Consider the following 24,053-nt stretch of genomic DNA (forward strand, 5'->3'; position numbering starts at 1 on the left):
GAATGTAAATTATATTATCTCACTTTAGACTCGATATATTGACTGAAGAAAACACCAGTTCTCATTTATTTTGTACAATTATTATTCGTGTTTGTAGAAAATACAAAATATCAAAGGGCTCGAGAACGTTGACACGGAGAAATGGGTTAAAACGAATCCAAAGAACTTATTGCACATATGTGTGTTGTGTTCGAGTGGGTGTATAAATAAATAACGTAATATGTCGATCATTGCCATAGCAGAAGAAGATAGTTTGCACAGCTCCTCCGTCCTATCTATGTAACTAGGGTATTATATTTCGATTAAGGTTTCTCGTTGAAGGGCTGGATGGATCCGATGGGACTCTCCGGGGGGCTTCCCCTTTCACAGCTTCCGTATGCTGCGGTCTGCCGCAGCCGAATTAAGTTTGGTTCTGTGAAAATAAGAATGTGAGATCATTAGTTTGGTTCTTCGCACCCACAAAACAAAAAACAACAATATCAAAATAAGCTTCAAATCGTATTAGGCCGAATCTTAACGAATAAACAGAGCCTTCGAGAGGAATTGCATTAGTATCGATCGGAGTGCGATCGAAAACCGAACAAGAGTGTTAATTTAGTACACAACACAGTGGAGCAGAACAAGGAACTTCATGCGAATGCGTCGACAGCTTACCCCGATTTCCCAGTTGCCCAAGGGTCAACTGGAAAACGCTCGAACCTCTCAAAACTGCAGCTGAACGAATCTAGAACCCTGGAGTTTATTTTTATTTTTCAAATCGAAGGAGGATTGTGTATGTTCTCTTGAAATATCTGGCGTCAGAATGACCTCGCACATCGCTTGGGGAGCATTTAAGAATGGTATTTTACTGGCTAAAGGTGCTGTGATGTCGCTGGGACTTTTCTACTCCTCACTGGCCATCCTGTGTCCATGTGGTGGGTGGTCGGTGGTTTTTTTTTTTTTTGTGGTTTTTATTTTGTGAGGGGTGCCATGAGAAAAAGAGCTCAGATTAGTGCCCAGAAAGAATATACACAAAATGAAACAGCGTGGCCAAGCGAGGTGAAGGTGCATGAACGATCTCGGATGCTAGCGAAAGCCGGAAAGCAAAGCCAAAATTTCCACTTCTGACGCCAATTCAGAGGAATGAGTAAATCAAAAATTGCTCTTGGTAAATATCAAACTGCATTTGGCGGACTCAAGGCTTTTACAAAAGAATAAATATTCAGATAGTTGGGTAGGACACAAAATAAGGATTTAGTTAACTAGGTTCAGATCTCTCTCTGTGAGTACCGGAAATGACGTTCTGTTTTCGGGTTGGGTGTGCGTGCGTTTTTGTGTGTTGTGTTGTGTGTGTGTGGAAAGAGAAAAATAAAACGAAATCAATAAATTAGTATTGGGTAGGCAGCTAGCTCCCTATAAAAAAATCAGAATCGGGAACTCGGGGGTATCTAAAGCTGGCCGGGATCAAGGGGCACTTACAGTTCCATGGAGAGCACCGTGGGATTGGGACAGGCCTGGGGTGCCCGTATGTGACACTGCTTGTGACAGATCAGCTGGCAGTCGCGGCACTCGTAGCCCTGCTTTCCGGGCCTCCGCGGGATGGACTTCATGCAAATGGAGCACTGCAGGCCGCTTCTGGAATGCAATGGAAAAATATACCATTTATTTAGGTAATAACATTTTGGCAAAATATTAAAAAAAAAGAATTATTTAATAAATGATATTTCCTTTCAAAGCATCATTCAAAAAATTAATTTTTTTTAATATTTTAACAATTTAACTGAACATTTTTAGTAACTTTACTTAGGACACTAATTCTATTTTATAGTTCACACAAATAACATTACTGAAAAGATTTTGGCTCTAAATTATATTTAATCTTTAAACCAGCGGTCGGCAGCGTCTTATTAAGTGAGCATAGGGAATTGCTCTGCTCATCCGCTGCCTCTCTCGGACACTGTAGAACAGCAGTCTGCACATACACATCGATGAACTGCCCAGTGCAAATTACTTACACATATATAAATCAAAATGTCATCGTATGTGTGTGCCGAGCGCTGCTTTAAACTTATTGGAACTGTCCACACACTATTACGTGATTCATTAATTAATTGCAAAATCCATTTATGTAAGTTGATCTTTTAATAAGATACATTACATATATGTGGCCAACCAATTGCTTATACCGATATTTACGTTACATTACTAGAACATTTAGGAATGCCCTATTATAATCTATTAATAATAAAACTTACCCGCTCAAATGCTTGGCGATGAAGGTGTGATCGTTGTAGATGTGCAGCTTGGTGCCCTTGCGACGCCAGCGCGGTCTCTGGGCGATGGCCAAAGGCACAATAAAGTGGCTAAGGGGAATCAAAAGAATCCGATCCTTTAATAGTTGAAGTATTTACAAATGTACTTAAAACTCACCGCTTTATACCATTCTCGACGGTCTCCAGCACCAGGGTGGAGGCCTCGTGCACATAGGTTTTATTACTGGCCGAGGAGAAGCCTGAGATGGCCGAGGATTCTGAAATTGAGGAGCGGCGTGAGTGGTCGGTGATGGAGTGACCAATGCCCATGCGGGGTCCTGCGTTTTATTGATTTTAAGTGTGTGTTTTTTATTTGGCAAGTTGAGAGTGGCACACAAACCAAGCACCCGTTAAGACCCATCAAATCATATTTTGCACATATGAAAATAAACAAAAGAAAAGAATAGGAAAAGAGTATGAGAAATAATTAAAATTAAGTCGAATCAATGAGTTATAAACAGGTCGATGGTGAGAGCAGACCCAAAATTCAAATACCAAAATCCAAAAAAAAAGAATGAAATATTTACAAAATATTTCAAAATATTCAACCGAGTTTGTGTTTTTGTTGTTGGAACAAGTGTTTGGTGTGCGTGTGAAGGAACCATGGAATACATACAGATTCGTGTTGTGGATCACAGTTCAGTTAGCATTTGATGGGAGTAGTGTTAGGGGAGAGAAGATAAAACAGACAATAGATGTAGATACAGATACAGATAGAATTACCATATAGTAAAGATCAAGCTTTGAATACGACAGTAATTACAACACTTAAATGTCTACGGAGAAAAGCAATTTACACTTAGTAATAAAGTTATTCGTGAGATATGATGTCTGGTTAAAAATAATTTTAATACATTTTGATAGCCAAATAAATTCCCACTAAAGCCACTAAAAATCTTAAGGTAAAAAAGATGTGGTATAAAAATAAAATGAAAGCAATTATCAAAATAAATGTTGATTTCTTATAAAGCCTATTAATCTCAATATCCCAAATTAAACAATAAAAATAAGTATTAAAAAAACGAGTAAGGAAAAGGTGCAGGTAGCAATTAATAGTTGCGATAAACGGGTAAAATGCCAAGATCTCGAATGAGATATTAAATGTGATGAGTGTCCCGTCGCAGAGTTATTAGCAGAATGCGGGAGTAGTCCAAAATATGTGCGTTAAGCCGGGCTCAAATAGTTAAAACGTGGACACTGGCGGAGGACCGTGATTGGGTGGTAATTACCAAGTGAATTGCTTTTGGACAGAGTGGCACGATCGACAGATAATGAACGGGAAGAATCACCATTGAGGGTTCCGGTGGCTGTTCGAGGGAATCCGGTGGCTGTTGCTGTATTCGAGTTGGTGGCTGATAGTGACTTATGACTGTTATTATTGGGCTGATCGGCCGAGAGGGTGCGTGTCTTGGAGCGGCTGAGCCGCATCTTCAGGGTGCCAAAGAAATTACGTTTTTTGCTGCGCCCGCGATCGTCGACCACATCATGGCCCTCGATCAATCCGGAGTGCTGCTGTGCCAACTGCTGGGCCCCTCCTCCATTCCGGGGCAGGGTGTTATATCCACCCGAACCGGCTCCATTCGAGTTGCCGTTGCCATTGAGGCTGTAGTTGTTGTGATAACCACTGCCATTCGGCGATGATGCTGCATTGGGTTGGCCAAACTGCAAGTGATTCGAGATATATTAATAACGGATCTAATCCTAAGTCCCAACTCAAACTGCATGCCATGCCTGTGAACTCCTTGAACTCTGGCCACTTACCTCCGCGGTGCTCTCCTCGTTGACGGTGCCGTTACCTGAATCGTTGAGCGTCTCGCCCAGCTGACTGGCCTTCTCCTCCTTGGCCTGCTCCAGCTCGAGCTCATCCTTGGCCTCGTTGGCTGCCCGCTCGAAGGCCTGGGCCACGGCCTGATCCAATTCGGACGGCGTTTCGGTCACCTCGATCTGGCCCTCTTTGTTCACCTCGACCTGATCGGTTCGAGGATTTGGTTAGGGAAGCGCATTTTGGGGGTTAGGCAGAGCAAAACGGAACGAGAAACATTTGGATATTAGCTTGGCTTAGAAACTAGTTAGCCTACATGACTTCTAGACCATCATGAGGGCGGGATTAGAGACGCAGTAACTCAAGTAACTCAAAAGAACGACTGAAGAAATTATGACCATGTCGGGGGGTTTACCTTAAATGCATTCGGGCCGTTCGAGTTCTGGGCGGGATCAGAGACGGGAATGAAATGAAATAAAGGTAAAGATAGAAATAAAGGAAATTAAAAAACAATAAAACGGGGAAAAGAGGATACGAAATGTATGAGACCTCTAAAAATATTAAATGCCACTTTTGTTTTTCTTGATAAAATATATATCAAAATATATTTCCCCCAACAACCGTGACGGAATCTTCCTATTAAAACACTTACTCGCTGTACGCTGTGGATGATCAGCGTGCTCTTGCTGGGCTGCCCACCACTTCCGCTGCCCGAGAGCGCTCCATCCTGCAGAGCCCGCACGGCTGCATCCGCCAGGTCCGCTCCATTCCGGATGTGCTCGTTGATGGCCGGCGTGCTGAGGCGCAGCGCCTCCTTCAGACGCTGCGGACGGGTGCCCGCCGGGATTTCGGCGCCCTCGATGAACACAAAGTCCACGGTGATGGCCCCCGCAACGGGCTGCGTCTCATAGGGGCGTGGCTGAAGCTGCAGCAGCTGGGTGGAAGCAGGTCCCACGGCCAGCTCATCGATGCCAACCAGGCCGAGACCCAGGAACTTGGGCGGATCGGAGGCAATCACCGGGTGGTCATACACCTCGAACAGGATCTCGGCTGATTGGGGGGAGAGTTCACTGCAGGAAGAAAAAGAAGATAACATCATTAGCTATTATTAAATAAAGTAAAATAATAAAATAATACAAAGTAGTATAATAAAGAAATCACAAATATTACTAACAAAATGGAATCATCATAACTGACACCACAATTAAATTAGACTTTGGAATAAAATAATTAAAATTAATAATCTTTGGGTTATTGAATCATTTTGTTGTGAACCACTATCTTGTTAAATTTTTAAATTAGACAGATCACCTATTATAAATATTATGTTTCACTTACAAGAGGAAGTGCTCATCCCAGAAGGGTTTGCTGCCGCGCTGAGTGCCCGTCTGGTTCTTCTGGGCCGGCTCGTCCATCTCGATGACCACATAGGGATTCTGGGCCTCCCTTATTCCCTCGCCCTTGACGATCTTCACCAGCAGCCGGCGGCCGGAAACCATGTGCTGTGAGTCCCTCAGACCCACGCCGCCCAGGTGGTGCTCCATGTTGTGCTGTGTGGGATGAAGGAGGACAACATGCAATGAGTGAGTGCAGCGAGAGAGACACAGAATAGAAAAAGATCAGAAAGATCAGGGGAAGGGTTTAAAGGTCGATCTGAGAGTGAACAAAAGTCGGGTTGTTTGGGGCTTATGAAATTCGCCTTTAATCAGGAACTAATGCGTGACAGACACTAGAAATTGTAATAATATTGAAAGTATTGGTTGCCCTGAAAAGAGAGAGCGCAAAAGAGAGTTCTTTTTACTTTCGAGGATCAAACAGGCAGGAAACAATACGAATTCTCAACGAAAACACGGGAAATGTGGTGTAGAATTCTGAGCTGAGAGATAGAGAAAAGGCGAATTCCATAAACACAGAGGTGGGCGAGAGCAATGAGAAGTGTCTTTCTGTTGTTTGTTTTTGGGTAACTGTACAGAGAGTCTCTAATCGAGTTCCGTGTGCGATGACGAGTGTTCGAGGACACAGGAATACGGAGAACAAGTAACAAAACAAAACACAGCCACGGATACAGGAGCTGGCATCTTCTCACTGCTCCCGACGCTCACCGCCAGCGAGTCATAGTGAACGGGATAGATTACGGGCAGGTCCAGGGGCTCCACTTCGGCCCGCGGACAGGTGGAGTAGATGGAGAAGTCCACCGGGTAGACGGTGTCGCGCAGAGCCGTCGTCAGGATGTCGCTGATCACCGTCTGCAGCTGCTGTTCGTCCTGGTCCATCGCCTTGATGGCACCCACGCTGTTCATCGCGATGCGAACCTTTAGAAATAGAAGAAATGATGGTTATTATCGGATAAAAATGGTACCACTGGGAAGTATTTCGGAAAATATTTTTAAAAATCCCCCTAAAATACCATTTTATTAAAAAACACATTAAATTATATTTAAGAGAACACAACATTTTTAGGTGAATGTGCAAATTGAAATATAAGAATTTACCATTCATATACATTTTTTTAAATGCCTGTACTTTTAAATTTTAGCGAAGCCCTGGAGGGTAATATTTTAATTATTCTTAACACTTTGTACTAAATATTTTACAATTATTAGAAAATAAATAAATGTTTGAAAAATATTGAAAATTTGTAAAGATCGTATCATAAGTTTTACAATAAATAAAGATTTTTTAGAAAATGACTTTTAAAAGAAGGAATTGTTAAAAGATTTAAATGAAAAACGTTATTATAATCTTGTTCTTAAAATGCTTCCCGTAAATCAGTAAATGTGCTATAATTTTTAGCTGTTTAGTTACTCACATCCGGATAGCCCTCGACGCGCATTTCACCCTTGAGGGTGTTGTAGTTCATGGGAATGGCCATGCGGGCGCGGAACCTTGACACGGTGACCTTATAGTGGGAGGTCTCCACCTTGCCGGCCTTCTGACGGAAAGTCTTCACCTGCAGCACCGGCATGGCATCGCAGTCAAAGGTGATGAGCTGTAAAATGGGGTTTTCAAGTGATTAAAGCTCCAACTGACAGCCCATCGACTTCTCACCATATCAGCGGGATTGTTCTCATCGCAATTACAAAATATATTATTCAATCCGGGGGCAGGACTGTCGGGGAGCACTCGAACCACTTCAACGGCCACTCCATGCTGCAATTGAAAGAGAATTTATTTATTTTCAATTTATTATTATTTCAATCTCTGGATTTTTTATTCGCGAATTACGTAATTCAGCAGCGTGCGTTTTTTGGGGCCACAACTCAGAGACGGGATAATGACTAACAACTGAATTCCGACCTTGGCCTACGACTGGCTCCGATCACGTAAAAGGCGATAAAAAAAAGTAAATCAGAGGAAAACAAGCGTGGCTTAAATGAGGGATTACGGTTTTTAGATACCCCTTAGCGTAAATTCCTTGTACTATATTTTCTAAAAATGGATATGACTAGTAAAGAACATCTACGGAATTATATCTATCATTTTGACTCAAACTATCAACTAATAGGTACTATTAAAATTTTTTAAATTATTTAAATCGATTTAAAATACGTCAAATATATATTAGATTTATACCTTAATTAGCAAAATAAAAGAAATATTAGCTTTCGTCAATCCCGGATTTCGCATTAACTTATTTTAAAGTTGACCTCTCACAAATCTACTAGCAAACCCTATAAACTCTTCGATCCAACGACTACAGGGTGTAGAAAACTGAAAACAAAACGCGTTTCAACATCAGTTACGGCTGAGCGAGTTCCCAGTTCGCTGGAGAAGGGGAACGAAGAGCTGAACATCGATTTCAAGTTGAATGTCGTGGCGGGCCAAGAACAAAGGTTAATGCCCGGCCAATAAAGACCAAGTCGGGCTCAGCCATGACATCAGAGACCGGGCCACGAATGATGTCAAAGCTGCGAGCTGTCTGATGTCATTTAACCATCCTCTGGATGGTCCCAGACTCACCTCCTCCACGGACTTGCGCAGCGTGTCGTTGATGGCAATCACCCAGGACATGAGCAGCTCGTTGACGATGACTAGGTCGCTGTAGAGCCAGCGGAACACCTGGCTGGTCCAGGTGACGGAGCTCTGGAAGATTATGATTTTTAGAAAGAATTCAAATTACAGGCTATTTTTACAGATCAGTTGGAATAGTTTTAATGGAATTTAATTTAATGGAAACGTAAATACTTACACTTTCAGAAGTTCTTAAATAACAGATGAAGAAGAATATATGAATTCATGTACATATAAAAAAAAACGGAATAATATGGAGTTGATATTGTTTCATAACAATTTTTCCATAGCAAAATGGTAGGATTTCATATCAATATGGTACAAAATCATATGTTGGGAAGTAAAATTTAGATATGAACCAGAGAGCTGCAACGAGTCAATCATTTTCGTTTACACCCGATCATTTACTCGTATCCGTTTTGATTAATCGCTTCGGGTGAGCGAAACGAAATGAGCGGTGAGCGAATGCGATCGTCCCATGAATGATCGTTTGTGATCGTTCAAGTGTATGATCTGATCGTGTGTGAACGTTCGCCTTGAAGATTTTACCCGTTTGTGATCGAATATTTTGTGCAATCGATTGGTTGATCGTCCTTTGCGCCCATCGGTATGACCGTGCAGTTCGTGTTATTGCTTTATATTTTGTACAACATATTTTTATACCCGTTACTCGTAGAGTAAAAGGGTATACTAGATTCGTGCAAAAGTATGTAACAGCTAGAAGGAAGCGTTTCCGACCCCATAAAGTATATATATTCTTGATCAGGGTCACTAGCCGAGTCGATCTAGCCATGTCCGTCTGTCCGTCTGTCCGTCTGTATGAACGCTGAGATCTCAGAAACTACAAAAGCTAGAAGGTTGAGATTTTCCACACATATTCTTTGGCTTCCTACGCAGCGCAAGTTTATTTTAGCCGAGCGCCACGCCCCCTCTAACGCCCACAATCGCCCACTAACGATTTTAAAATGGGTCCTGCGCCCACATCTTTAAAGATTTCCGAGAAGTATAAATGCAATTTTGTTGTGTATATTTATACCTATCGAAATGTAGAAGACATTTTTCAAATCGGACCATTCAGTAAAAAGTTATACGCTTTATAAATTGTCAACATATATCTATCTCCCTCGCACTCCCTTTAGCTGAGTTACTATTATTAGTCGGGACACCAACCCGACACAGCGTTCGCACTCCCTTTAGCTGAGTGACGGGTATTAGATAGTCGGGACACCAACCCGACTATAGCGTTCTCTCTTGTTATATTTGCACAAAAGGACAACAAGTAATAGATTTCGAAAGCGTTTTAGAACTAAAATCAGATGGAACCTACACGTTGTCAGGCCAACGGAAAGGAAAAAGTTCCATATGGAATAAATATTTCTCATTAAACATATAATACATTGAAGTGCACTCTCCCCCTATTTTATTTCGTCGTTACAAGAAATCATTAATCCGTTCACAATCTAGCAGCTCTCTGATATGAACACAGAATGGACTAAAATTGATATGAAAAAATACCCGATTGATAACTATTTTTGGTCTTTTTTCTCTGTGTAGCTATCATTAAAATTGAGTATTAGAAAGAAATAGTTTATTGACCTCAAAGCTGTATTTTGATATAAATTTAGGAGTCCTATTAAAATTAATCTCTAAACGATTATAAAGCATCATATAATTTTAAAATTGTTCAATAATCCTTGCGTTCCAACTGATCTATATTCTGACACTTATATCTAAAGACTCACCGTTTCTGGACCCACGACATTCGATGGCGGTGGCACATAACGCTTCTTGCGGTTCTCTGGCCCAGTGGAACTCTGACGAACCACCCGGCGACGTGGACCTCCGGCAGCTGCACCAGCACCAGTGTTCAAGGGCGAGGCTGAGGAGCGCCCTCGACCGCCGGATCCGCCGGTCAGGGGCTTGGATAAATCCTCCACCTTGCTCTTGGTGGCCAGCAGATCTCGCGGCTCCGAGAGACGCTTCTCCGTCTTGCCGGCGACGGATGACGTTGATCCGGATGTGGGGGCCACACTCGTCTGGCGGCTGTTGGCCGCACTGGCCGACTTGTCCTTGTTGAGATACTTGTGGTACAGCAGTTTGATCAGCCACACCGAGAAGAGGGCCAGAACGGCCCACAGGAAAATGAAGATGGCCAGGGAGTCCATTGTTAAGTCACCAAGTCCCTCGAACGAACAGATATAGTCATCGATTTGATCTGCTAGATCCATCGTTCAGTTCCAGGGCGAGTTAATCCCACAGATCGTCGTCATCATCGTTGTCGTTCTGCGGGAATAGAGTCTTTTAGTGGGTGTTTCTCAGCTGGCGAGAGCATCTCCGAGATGGTTTGAGATGAGAGGAATTTGTGTATCGGGGCAGCCATTAAAGATCTAAATCCCCCTCTTGCTACCCATCCTCATCGCATTCTATTTTAAGAACTTGTACAATTTTCTTTTGGGAAAATATGAAAGTTGAAAAAATCCGGCCACTCACAAAAGCACACACAGTCCAGAGGAAGTTTAGAATATATAGATTCGGTTGTTATTTGAAGATTAACTTGTTTATATTAGTTTATATAAATTTTAGTTGGTATAAATAAATAATTGAAATAAAAATCGAAATCGAAATCTTAGAAAACGGAACTAAACCGAACCGAACTGAAACAGAACTCAACTGAAATGAACTGCTCGCATTCGGAATCGGTTTGAATCGGATGGTATCTTATGGGATCTGCGCTCTCCGAGGCGAGAGCAATTCTCAGATGCCAAAGAATCTGTGTATCCGACAGTACGTATTCAAACGGAAGACACTGCGCCGGCGCCTGTAGCTCGTGTCAGAGATGTGATGTGGAACACTTGTTCTCCGTATTCTGCGTGACTCCAACTATTCCATTCTTCTGTCATCTATTGGCCCCTATTGGCATTGACGTCATAGTTTTTGGGGTCGCGACGGAGAAAGAAAAGAAATGACGTAAGGAGGAGCCACACTTTTTTTACGACTTCATCTCATTGTTTATAATGTGTTTGTTCTGCTTTTATTTTTAGACCTCTCGTTGTTTGTTTCTTTCCGCTTTGGCTGGTTGTATTACACAGATTTATTAGAAACCATTCGAGAGAATTGGCATTCAACAAAACGACTGTGGGGAAAATAGAAAATGTTTTCCTTTCATTCCCCTTGGCACTTGTTGCAGTTAATGCCTAAAACATTGTGCGGTTCGTGCCCTCGTCCCATTCATTGCTGAATTTTCGCGAAAATACGAAAATGCGCAAAGCGTTTTCGGCGATAGAAAAACAATAACAAAAGCGCTATTATGCTGGCGATTATCTGTTTAATATCAATTGGAGCTGTGGTATTTTTTCTTTTCTTTTATTTTTTTTTCTATCTGCACGCACGCTATATTAGGGCACTGTAAAAAATTATTATATTATTTTTGAGCTTAGAGAGGATCAGTTTTTAACATATTTACTTTAATACTGATAATTTTTACCATTTTATGATTTTAGAGTGAGTTTCAGCATGGCACATGTAAGTTCCTAGTTAGCAATCACAATCTTTGGAACACAAATTTTCTTTCTCTGTGGCCGCTACATTCTTCGGCTTTCTGCGCCACTGATTTTCCACTTGCCTTTTCTGCTTTTCCACTCTCCAATCCCAGCAAGTACAAAACACTTTTCGAGCATTCTCAGCCACTGGCCCGTCGTCTATTGACCCCTCTCCATTATGTGGGCACAAAGGGCGACGCGGAGGGGCGCGAAAATGGGGGGAGGTGCGAGTGAGAGGGCGATTACGAGAGCAACAAGTACTCGCGGGTATTTTTAACCATTGGCAAGCGGCACGAATCGTTGGGGAAAATGTCGTCTGCCACGCCTCTATTCGGGGGGCAGCAGCCCTAGTACACATGTTCCCATCGCCCCTGATTGACAGAGATCTGCCATCTAACGGGTGTGTGGGAAAAATGTCCACATCTTCAAGAAAAGCACCACAAAGACACATGAAAAAATTGTAATTTCCATCTAATTACCATAGCAGATGGTACGGAAGACCATTAATGTTGAAAAATTATTATCTTCATTTTAAACAATTAAAAAAACACTTTTCCGCCAAGATCAACTAAATTTTAATATACATATTTAATTTAAGATACGTTATTCAATATAGCTAACAGCTATTTAATATAAATTATGCTCAGAATGTAATCGGTAATTTAATTATCAATCATTTTTAGGCGTTAAATTAGAAAAATAACCAGAATGAAATCAGAAAAATAATTTTCATTAATTGGTTGATCACTGCTTTTAAATTGAATTAGGGAAAAACTAATTGACGAACTCGCATATTAAATATTCAAGCTGTCAAATCATCATCGTACGCCAAAAGCATACAAACTCTATTAATTAACATGAAATAAATTTAATTCACTAACTTAGCATGATATAAATTTCTGATTGAGCTCAATGTTCAATGAAATCAAACCCTAAAAAACCCCCTTATTTCGCGATTATATTTAAACTAAACTGTAAGAGTTATACATTATTTTCCGCCGTGTACCTGAAAGTTCTGCAAAATATATGTGGTAATAGTTCGTATTCCCAGAAGAGCCGCTGGGCCCGGCTAATTAATGCCAAACTGTGCGGCTCATGCAAACTATTGGCCAACTGGCTGCGGCCGGCCCGCTTCCCAAGCTCGAATTTAATGAGCTTGGGCAACGGCAACAGGTTGCCAGTACTTCCGTTTTAATTGCCACCTCCAAAGGGGTCAGAGGTTGCGGGTTGAATGCCCCCGCCTCTTGAGAAATGGCGTCACCTCTCGGGCATTCTTTACGACTACTTTTTTTTTAGGTCTAAGTACTCTCTAGAAAGGTATTCCGTGTGCAAACATTTTGAGATGCACACCAAGTGCGCATTGCTAATCACATTCAAATGCGAATAAATATTGAAAATGATTTCCGTTACCACGCCAGAGCTAAAAATAGAGATTGGGTAATCCGATCCAAGCCAAGCCGATTCAATCCGATCGTAAGCCGACGATCGCAAAAAAATGCAAGCCACAGGCTTGAAGGTCGCCAAAAAAAATTATGAATAAGTCTGAAAAGTGGGCGAGACAGGGAACTCACACTTGAGCCACCTTATCTTATCACAGTCTTTGCATTTATCGCGTTTAATGGTTATTAATGAATGAGTATTATGACTCGATATGGATCTTGGCACCTGGCCATAAAAACTAAATAAAAAAGACAGCAACAGGCTCTATCTTGCACCCTTAATGGGTCAATAAAATATGTCAAATGACGACACCGCCATCAGTTCGAAATACCCTGAACCATGATGTCATTTCAGTGAGTATTCTTCGCTATGTGTTTTATTCAAATTGATAAGGCGCTGGTTCAGATTTGTGGAACACACACAAATAAAAACATAATTTAAAATTATAAACTTCAAATGGTGATTATAATAGCTTGGATATTTTCGAAAAAGTTAAGATTAAAACTTTGAAAAACCCAAAAATAATTTAATTTTTGTATGAATCATTTGAAATAAAAAATAAATTTTAATTATGTACCTTTGCTGTGATTGCCAGATAAAACATACAATTTTCTAACTCTCAGATAGATTTTACCGATACCGGTCATTAAAAAAGAGTACACCCATTTATTTAAGTGCACTGTTGCCGGCCAGAGAGCTCTAATCAGTCATTCATGCATGGAGAGTCTCAAATGAAATTGCAATTTAATTTAGCCCGATTAATCTATTACCCTATAGCCACGATATCAACGACTGAACTTCGTCTTGTTTGCCATTTCCAAGTGTCAAGGTTGAGCTATTTTTGGAAATGCGAAAGGAAATAACGAACGAGCGCAGACTGGGCGTATGCTAGATTTGCAGCTAATGTCATTAAGCATACGCAGGTTGATCCGAATTTCGACAGCACGCAACTGAGACCACGTCAGAGGTCAAAAGGGAAAGGGGCAGTTGCGTGTTTTAGTTTTGTGCGGGCCAAAGTTCAAATGAAAGCAACTGGGGGGAAAAGTCAGTTGAGCAATTTTACACAATTCTCTGAGACAGACAACGTGTCGGACAGTTGGGAACTTTTCGACTTTGCCCTGTTCCAAAACTCGTTTATCGATTGAAACTGGTACCGAGAACCCATCGATTTTCGCTCTTTGAAAACGAGGTCTAGCCAGTCTAGAAACCGTTACGCATCCCGTCCAAGGAAAGTTCCTGCTCCTTGCTTATTGATTTTTCACCCGGTTTCCATTCCTTATCTCACTGATTGGCCAGCAAATAGACTCGGCGGTCAAATTGCTCGGCCTCTGTTAACCAACGTTTAGCTGAAAGGTATTCGAACCCCGGGGCCAAATGTTGTGACCACGCATGAGGACTCTTTTAAGGGCCAGGGTTGCCAGGGCAACCTTAAATAATTTAGAGCCCCCGCATTGATTTGTCAACGTCCTGTGTGCGAAACAAATCTCAGAAGAATCGTAAATAGTATTCACCGTTCAGAGCACATTGTTTGTTTACACAAATCATATTTTCCCTTTTTCATGGAAGCTTTTTTTTTAGAGGAAAAGCTTTGACCGGCAAAGGATGCGCTGAGAGAGAGGATATAAAAGAGAGGGAAGAGTAGAAAAAGAGAGTGGCGGCAATGGAGGGGTTGGAAAAGGCAGTCAAAAAATGTCTTAAGCTTTTTTTACTTTTGTTTTCAATTTACTCTGGAAAAATTATAAATTATTCCGAACAAGAGAACAACATTTTCTTTCCAACCCTTAAGAACCCTTATAAGTTTTACGTTTTTAAAAAACTTTTACAGAAGCTGAATTCGAGTAAAAATTAAATTTTAGCTTGAACTTTTAAATTCGAAATTTATTCCGGTGTATTCTCCTTTGCCTAGTTTTCCTGGCTTTCGCAGCGTCAACAGCCTGTGACACAGTTTTCACATTTCGGGGTGGCTTCCAAGGGTGGAGAGAGGAGACACGAAACTAGAAACGAGGGTTGGAGATGGAAAGCACGCTATTTTTCCCTATATCGTGCAGAGGATCGCCGAAACGTCTTCATAGACCCATTAGGAACACACCCAAAACAAAAACCAAGCCCAAAATTGGGCAAAACCCTAAGCTCAGTTAAAGATGTGGGGTGTAATATGTGTCGGTTTTCAAGGGATGTGGTTGTTTCACTTACCGTTTCATACAACGCAATTCGTAGATATAATTATTGTTGTTTAATCCGCAGGATGAGGTGTAGTAATTTTTGTGGTTCGTGGAAATAAAAATATATTGCATTATTTAGTGGGAATTCACAACCGTAACCGCAATTTGCCCGTGGTATTTTGGTAGCCCTGTTTTTGCAACTTTTCGGCCGAAATGTACTTTGTTTTCAGGTGTTAGGGAAAATGTAAAAAAGAAAATGCCCCGTGATTGATTAGTGACAAGAAGCTTATAAACCTTGGGATATTTTTGGGTATTCATGTGTGTGTTTGTATGGTGGGCACGTGAGTTAGGTGGCCAAAATAAAAGTTTCAATAAATTCCAGAGCCAGAATTTAGGGCCCACAATTTCTCTGTGCAAATGCAAATCAATAAAGGAGAAGGATGGGGTGGAGGAGGACGGGGGTGGTGACGGGCGGAAAGGCTTGGCACACATAGTAAACAAATTGTATTTTCGCTGAATTTTTATATTCTCTACTCACACGGTTGACCGAGTTTTTAAGGCCACGTTAACAATTAATATTCCTACAAATTTCGAGTTAATGCCAAAAAATCAACAAAACACTGCCGATTATTCTTGTTTTAAAAATAATGCCGTTTCGTATTGAATTTCTTAATATTTTTAAATTATTTATCTGGCTTCTTTTTTGCGTTTCGCTTCAGCGAGACAGAAGATAGTCGTGGTTTTATTGCGATGATGATGAAATTCTTTCGTTTGTTATTGTTCTTCTCTTCTGATGTTTTTGTCACTTTATTCGACGCGAAGATGGCGATAAAGGAGAAAAAGAGGAAGGCGAGGCAATGCGAGTAGACGTGTGAAGAATTTTACAAACTTCCGTAAAATTAACTAAAAAGGGGAGATACAATGAATCTTTTGTTGAACGCGAGACATCACAAACAAATTGTTTTCTTTAAAATAAATATTATGTTTGGGTGTAGAGCTAGCTATAAAAAAATTGACTAAACTGTAACTCCTATTTACTTGATATTTCTTATTTTTATGAATTTAAATATTACTTAACGCAAATCCGGTTTATTCAAGTCAAAATAAAATAAAGCCACTTAAGTTACAAAAAATACAATCGAGTTGTTCAAGTTTGTCTGAATTCAAAAACTAAGTTCAATGTCGTGGGTTGCTTCCGCTTGGTTTTAAAAGGTTTTTATTATTGTTTCTCTGTTTTTTCAATGCCCCGGGTCTTCGATAAGAAATCATAACATTCAAATTATGTAGATTTTTGGTGGACCTCAGTGCGTTCTACACTGTGCCATCAGAATTTAGATTTTCTAGTTTTCACTGACACGTTACTGGGCCACGCATTATATTTAGTAGTTTTCTAGTCAAACTTGGCCAACATTTAAATTTTCCCCAGCCACAACAACAATTAGAGCCGCAGAAGAGAATCGAATCGAATCGGAGAGAGCCAAACAATCAGCTGTTTACAGCATCAATGAAGAACGCTCTTTCTGGTACCGTTTAATCTCGATTAAAATTCGGCATTTCAATAAATTGTTTTCTGTAGATCAAGCACACACACATACACACACGCGCAGTTTATATGTTAAATTGTATTTCTGCAATGCTTTTTAAATATTTAGCTGTTGGCACAACAAATATTTCTGCGATTTGTTGCCAAATTTCCCAAGCACATCCACACACACGCGCACACACTTAACGACTTTGCTTTCGCTTCGTTCCTTTGTTTTTTTCTTTGGTTTCTGCTTTTTGATGGGCACTAGAACAATAAGAAATGTTGCCGCCGCTATTTTACTTTTCCATCCGCGAACGAAACAAAAACCAACCTCACTCGTTGAGTTTTAAAGAGAGAATGCAGAGAATGCTTCAGAGGCCCACACAATAACACTTTGCGTATGAGCGATTTTTTGGCTTCGAAAAGAGAATGCTACAAAACATTTTCGAAGAGAGGCGCGAAAGCTCGGGAGCAGAGTTGCCAGCTATTCGCATAAAACGGGTTTTGGCGGGAAGGAAAAAGCTATTTTTGAAATACGAAAAATATCGAAATTTATTGTATTAGTTTAGAATAAATTATAACATAAATTATAACAACCTAACAAAAAGTAGTCCAAAACAAAAAAATTCATATGACAATAACGTCAAAAACTTTTGTTTCATATGAAATCTTTTGTTGACATTTTTTTTAATACCAGCCCTTACCCATCTTGTATGCTAAATATGTTCCTTTAGTATACATACATATGCATTTTCGTTGTTCGTAATTAAAAGGGATCGTAAATCTTACGATTTTTTAAATAAAAATTATGAAATAATTATTATTCTTTATTTAAAAAAAAATTGTATATAAGTCTTTTTCTCCAATTTGTTATATATAAATTGAAAATAAGTTTCATTCTCCAATTTTTGTTATAAAAATTGAAAATAAAAATTGAATACAAATATCCTTTGAACCAATGGGGTACATTGCAAAAATATGATAACAGGATTGATCTTCGAGTCAATATATTTCATATGAGTTATGACACGATTTAAAATGTTCTGTGGAAGTAAATGACGTCAAAAAACCATGTAGTACCAGAATATCTAAATGATAAAAATAAATAGCCCAGTCAAAATGCACCTGTCCATCTGTCTGTTTTTGCAAAAAGTAATTTTCCAAAAAGTAATTAAAGTAATTTACGTTAAGATATGGATGATCCACAAAAACACATCCTCTTGCTCCTTAGAATTCGAGGTATAGGCGTAAAGTCGTATAGGCTGAGAAAAAAGGGCGGATTTACAGAGTAGGCAACATAGGCAGCGTCAATACAACAATAAAGGAGAAAATTTGGCTGCAGTCTAGTCTAAATTGAAAACTAAGTAGGGCGGTGAATTTTCTTAATCTGCCCTTGGGAATAACCGCATTAATAAAATCAAAAATCACCAAAAATGGTTGCAAACTCAACGCGTTCATAGTGAAAACGGGCTCTTATACATTAAATTTACAATTTACCTTACATTTCTGTAGCCAAGACTACAACCTGCTGTATATGAATTCTTTTCCGATTTAACAAGGCACATTTCATGCCGAAAAATCTGAAAAGCATTGTATAAAATTGAATAGCTTGTACATTTTTTTTTTTAAATTTTTAAGAGCTGCAGTTAAGCAATCCGACTTCTTTCCTTTTAAATAAATAAAGATAATTTCATATCGATAGGCGAATAAGCCACCGAGCAGTGTGACCACCATGTGGCTGAGCCAACTGAAATTCAAATAGCCAATCATTTTCTTTTTAACGGTGGCCGCGAGCCAGCTATTTCACAGTTTCATAGTGGAAACGTTATAATTTACCTTACATTTCTGTAGCCAAGACTACAACCTAAATAAAGATAATTCAATATCGATTAGCAGAGCGGAGACCGAGCAGTGTGACCATTTGAAATGACCGTTTCTTTTTAACGTGAAGTGCAATCAAAACGTATCGAAACAACGTGAAGTGCAATCAAAACGTAAAGTGCAATCAAAACACTAGAGAGAGCAGAGCGAGCGTAAGAGCGTAAGAAAATGGAAGAGTCTCACAAAGTAGAAAGAGTTTTGGCTAAGAGTTTTCACTGAATTTTTTAGGGAAAAGCAAAATTTTCGTTTGGCCACACTGTCTTTTTAACGGTGGCCGCGAGCGGTCGATCCAATGTAAACGTACCGCGTTTCGCTATTCGAGATTCGACTTGGCGATATAAAACCCGCGCAGGCAAAGAACACTGCTACAAACGATGTAAACAAAGATAATTCAGTTAAAACTGCATTACAGCAAGTGCATTTTGCACGGCATTAAAACGCGAAACGAAACGCGCACTTGTATGTGCACAAAGTGAAATCAGCTGGACAACAAGAGTATTTTGCAATTGCCTTGGCTTATTTTGTGCCACTTGTTGTTGTCGTTTTTTGTGAAATTAACACTCTTTCTATTGGCAGTGGTGGGAAGTGTGTATTTGTCTGTACCTGGGTGCAGGTCCAGGTACTAGGTGTCAGTTATATTGTACCCTTAAGAGGTACTTTTATTGTACCCTGACTAAAATCATCTGTTAATAAATTCTATAAAATGTAAAAAATATAGAAATAATTTTTAAAAATATATTTAACAGTTTTCTTGAACCAATTTCTCTTTTTAACCCTTCGTTAAAAATACATCTTTTTCGTATGTAAACAAGTGAAACTGATAACCTAGTTAATATAATGAACATCTTCATTCGCTATTTAGCAAGTACCGTACCCAAGTAAAAGTCGTAGTACCTTTCACATCTCTATTGATTGGTCAAATATTTATTGGTTATTTCCATGGTTATGCGGTAATACCGTAAGTCTTCCTATTTGTCTTGAACTTGATACGCTCGAACGAACCTAAAGAAATGTACCTTGTACATGCATATATGCCCACTTTCGCAGATAAATCGAGCAATGCACCCGACTAACTCCATGACACAATTGATGCATCCAGTATTTCCTCGATTAGGCATTTTCGCTTTTACCCCGCCTTTTTGCAATGCGCAATATCGCTTCATGTGTGCGAAAATCGGTGGAGCAACCAGTTTTCGGGCTGCATTTTGACGTTGGCTTTTCTTTTACGTAACCCGCTGGCCGGGCACGAGCCAAAAGCGAAATAAATATGAGAAAAATAAATAAACAGCGCCGCCAACCCAGTTAGTGGTTTTCACTTCTTCTTGGGACTCGACTGACCAGGCCAAGTCGTCCAGGTGAATCCAACGAAGCCGGTAGACAGCACGTTTTCATTATCGCACACTTCCCATCCGGAATACCAATGGAATATCGCGGTTACTTTGAGGAAATGTAAATGTATAAAAGTTGATCCACAGTTCGTTGGCCAAGTGAACCCGCCGGATCGGAAGTCGCTTTGTGCACAGCCAAGTGAATGCGGTCGCGCTCAATGAAAATTACCTGATTTCGAATTCCACACAGTTTAGTTGGGTGCTGTTGTGCCGCCCCAAGTGCCAAATATTCTAAGTGAACTAAAAACTAAAGCAAACACACAGTTATGGCGGTCCGGAGTGTCTGGCTCTTGTCCGCGGTTTTATCACTGACATTCGCTGGGGCAAGTGCCTACGGATTTGGACGTTGCCCGAATTACCCATCGATGCCAAAGTTCAACATGAGTCGGGTAAGTAACCCCATTGAACCGGAAGTTGGTAAAAAGATTATTTTAAGGTGTTCATACGATCTTGAGATCTGTAAAAGCTAATAATACTCACTGGTAATATTTTTGATTTTAAAAAATTGTTTCTGTTTTAGATTTAAGATCCATGTTTTAGTCTACAGTTCAGGTTTTTATAAGAAGTTCTTATTAAGAACACATATCACAGCCCAGCTGAGTTATTTATTAAAGGAATTACTTTGTAATACTAGATTAGACTGTCAAAAGAACTTAGCAACTTTCATTTCGAGTTCTGGAATTACTTATTAAGACTAGTTAAAATCCCCTGGAATTTCACCGCCTTACAACTGTGACATCCGCAAGTCATCGTTTATTTGCCATCATCTTAAACGTGTCAAATCTTCGATTAATTAGCACAAGGCGGCAGCCGAAGACGAAGACCTTTCTTCATTTCGTGGATTGTGCATAAGATGAACTTGAACCAATTTAAGGCCACCAAATCCGATCCGCCGTGTAAAATGCAAACCAGTTTTACAGAAGGAGACGAGAGGCACAAAAGCTTTATGGCCTGTCCGATGGTAAACAAGCCACTTATTTTATAAAGAAGTAAATCAACCAGTACCAATGCTCAGACATGGGCATGCCAAGGACAACAAAGTGTATTACAGTCGAACATCCCTAACTCGAACATTAAGTTAACATCACTTTCATTTAAATCGACATTTTTTGGAAAACAAAATAACAAATTTCTCTTCTATGTCACAGCACTTCGAAGTGAAATCTAGGAAATTTTTTAAGACTATATAAAACATATTTTATTATTTCCCCGAAACCATAAGTGGAATATTTTACACCTCCACTGTTGCTTAGTGAGCACTGCTGAGATCATAGACTAGAAAATTGGCTCAACCACTTTAGCAGCTCACTTTAATTGATTGAGCCTTGATTTGCATAAATAATAATGCACCATAATTGCCCGAGTGAGAAAGAGGCATTGTGATTCACATTATGCGGCTCTGGCGACCTCCTCTGCCCCTTCCACTTCCCCAACTGGCACATCATCCAATTGAGCTGTTGACAGGCGTGGATTAAACCATTTGACATCGTCCCCGCCCCCAACGCCCTCTTTTGACCCGGGGCAAAGACCTCGGATCATCGTCAGCAGCAGTTAAATACAATGCGGCGCCCTCCGACTTTGAACTGCAAGATGGGCTGCTGCCAAAAGTGCGACTCTTCTCAATGGTTAACAGCCAAAGCCAAAAACCAGTTCCCAAAATGTTTACGTTTTACGCATTGTTTGGGTTAAGTGGTATGCACGGATGGTAGGGGGCTGGATTAGTAACCCAGTTAGGTATTTCTTGACCGAGAGAAACGCTGGGTGACAAAGCGTGCCAAGTCCAAGAAAGGTTTTGGGTTTCAGGTAAATGGCCCAAAGTCGATTCTCCAACACATAAGCCCTAAGAATGATTTATATAAGTTCTGATAAGACCGGTTAAACAACAACGAAGCAATGATTTTTGTAGACTGGAATAGAATACTGGGTAAACCATGCGCGGATCCACGGGGGGTGATATGGGTGATATATCACCCGCCACTCGCGTGAAAAATGAAAGAAATTTTGTTATTCAAAAAGTATGCAACAAAAAAATTGTTCTGATATCACCCCCCACAAAAAAATCCTGGATCCGCCACTGGGGTAAACATATGTATCCCATATGTTTACAATGATTAGGCGAACAAAGATATAAATGCTTATTTTACAAAATATATCTTATATCAATTTTGTGACGAAAACTCCTTGTACATTCGATTAAATAAATATATTTTATAAAATATTTTCATTCGGTCCGCTCCAGTAAATTTTAATTTCAAAAGCAGATTCTATTGCAGCGTGTTCCATGTGCCATGTTCCATGTGCCATGTTCCATGTTCCATGTTCCATGTGCCATGTTCCATGTTCCATGTTCCATGTGCCATGTTCCATGTTCCATGTTCCATGTTCCATGTTCCATGTTCCATGTTCCATGTTCCATGTTCCATGTTCCATGTTCCATGTTCCATGTGCCATGTTCCATGTGCCATGTGCCATGTGCCATGTTCCATGTTCCATGTTCCATGTTCCATGTTCCATGTTCCATGTTCCATGTTCCATGTTCCATGTTCCATGTTCCATGTTCCATGTTCCATGTGCCATGTTCCATGTTCCATGTGCCGTGTTCCATGTTCCATGTTCCATGTGCCATGTGCCATGTGCCATGTTCCATGTGCCATGATCCATGTTCCATGTGCCATGTGCCATGTGCCCTGTGCCATGTTCCATGTTCCATGTGCCATGTGCCATGTTCCATGTGCCATGTTCCATGTTCCATGTTCCATGTTCCATGTTCCATGTTCCATGTTCCATGTTCCATGTTCCATGTTCCATGTTCCATGTTCCATGTTCCATGTTCCATGTGCCATGTTCCATGTGCCATGTTCCATGTGCCATGTGCCATGTTCCATGTTCCATGTGCCATGTTCCATGTGCCATGTTCCATGTGCCATGTGCCATGTTCCATGTTCCATGTGCCATGTGCCATGTTCCATGTGCCATGATCCATGTTCCATGTGCCATGTGCCATGTTCCATGTTCCATGTGCCATGATCCATGTGGCATGTTCGATGTTCCATGTGCCACGTCCATGTGCCATGAGCCATGTGCCATTACTACAGGATTCTAGAACAAAGATTGGATCCATACATGGATCCACCGGCCAACAGCTCCAAAATACAAAATTTTCACTTTTTTACTTTCTCCATAGTGATATATTTTTAAACTTACGGTATAAATTATATGAAAAAAATGTAATTTAATTTAATTTAATTATTACTTAGGTCCTTGGCCATTGGTTCGAGGTGGAGCGCTCGTTTTACCTTCCCGAAATAGCTTCTGGATGCACTACCTTCCAGTTTGAGCCGTACAACAAGGCGGAATTATCCAAATTTTCCAACTTCAAGCTGGCGGTGGCTATCAAAAACATCAATCGCATGTAGGTCACCTCAACCTTTAAACCTTCTTGTATTTCTCAACATTTTTCCCCCGTTTAGAACTGGAAATCCAAACGTCAACATCGGTTATGCTACGCCGGAAAACAGTCGATCATCCATCATGGATTTTAAGGTAAGGCTTTTTTTTCGAATATTAAAGAATATATTTAATAGTTCCCTCCCTTCACTTTTTATTATATCCTTAGTTCACCACTCGTTTTCCGGAGGTCATCGCCCGACTTCTGCCAGGTTCCGGGAAGTATCAGGTGCTCTACACGGACTACGATAACTTTGCCATTCTGTGGTCCTGCGGCAGCATTGGATCCCTCGGTCATTCCGACCAGATCTGGATCCTTGGACGTGATCGGGACTTTGAGGTGGACGTCCGTTCCAAGGTTTACGACGTGCTAAAGCGGCTCTCTTTGGATCCCGAAAGGCTGATCATCAGCAAGAACAAACAATGCCCAGAGGCGCTGTAAAGAGCTCCGTGCCCGGCCCATCCCCCATCTATATATTTAAGTTCATTCGGTTAAGGAACAAATTCCATTTGATGCCTAATCATTTAGGCTGCTGTGATATCGAGGAGTGTGTGAATCGGCGGAGTGAGGTGAAAAAAACGCAAATACAGAAACAAATAAGAGTAT

The 24,053-nt window shown here is 40.5% G+C and overlaps 2 protein-coding genes across 28 annotated transcripts; one reads left to right on the top strand and one right to left on the bottom strand.

Annotated features, from left to right (window-relative positions):
* Positions 1-58: 58 nt before the first annotated feature.
* LOC108060579 (uncharacterized) lies at positions 59-18,931 on the bottom strand. Of its 26 annotated transcripts, XR_011417710.1 has the most exons (16): positions 9,807-10,347; positions 8,014-8,136; positions 7,102-7,203; positions 6,863-7,042; positions 6,156-6,365; positions 5,392-5,603; positions 4,706-5,123; positions 4,469-4,495; positions 4,053-4,259; positions 3,521-3,953; positions 2,410-2,569; positions 2,235-2,342; positions 1,459-1,614; positions 1,270-1,282; positions 655-901; positions 59-412 (listed from the first exon to the last, which is right to left on the bottom strand). XR_011417710.1 is itself a non-coding variant. In XM_070211888.1 (15 exons), the coding sequence occupies exons 2-15, from the start codon at positions 10,227-10,229 to the stop codon at positions 364-366; spliced, it is 2,808 nt and encodes a 935-aa protein (XP_070067989.1). In that variant the 5' UTR covers positions 10,230-10,279; positions 18,916-18,931; the 3' UTR covers positions 59-363. The 26 variants fall into 26 exon arrangements, 22 of the variants coding, with proteins under 22 accessions (XP_070067989.1, XP_070067988.1, XP_070067995.1 ...); XR_011417712.1 differs by lacking the exon at positions 1,270-1,282 and having other exon boundaries at positions 3,581-3,953; positions 6,189-6,365; XR_011417711.1 differs by lacking the exon at positions 1,270-1,282.
* On the top strand, positions 18,840-24,007 carry GLaz (Glial Lazarillo). 2 transcript variants are annotated; one of them, XM_017146290.3, is made up of 5 exons: positions 18,840-18,987; positions 20,190-20,388; positions 23,257-23,411; positions 23,470-23,542; positions 23,616-24,007. In XM_017146290.3, the coding sequence occupies exons 2-5, from the start codon at positions 20,266-20,268 to the stop codon at positions 23,886-23,888; spliced, it is 624 nt and encodes a 207-aa protein (XP_017001779.1). In that variant the 5' UTR covers positions 18,840-18,987; positions 20,190-20,265; the 3' UTR covers positions 23,889-24,007. The 2 variants fall into 2 exon arrangements, with proteins under 2 accessions (XP_017001779.1, XP_070068001.1); XM_070211900.1 differs by lacking the exon at positions 18,840-18,987 and having other exon boundaries at positions 19,651-20,388.
* Positions 24,008-24,053: the final 46 nt, after the last annotated feature.

The sequence above is a fragment of the Drosophila takahashii genome, chromosome 2R, assembly GCF_030179915.1.
Source record: "Drosophila takahashii strain IR98-3 E-12201 chromosome 2R, DtakHiC1v2, whole genome shotgun sequence".
In the NCBI taxonomy this organism is placed as follows: Eukaryota; Metazoa; Arthropoda; class Insecta; order Diptera; family Drosophilidae; genus Drosophila; species Drosophila takahashii.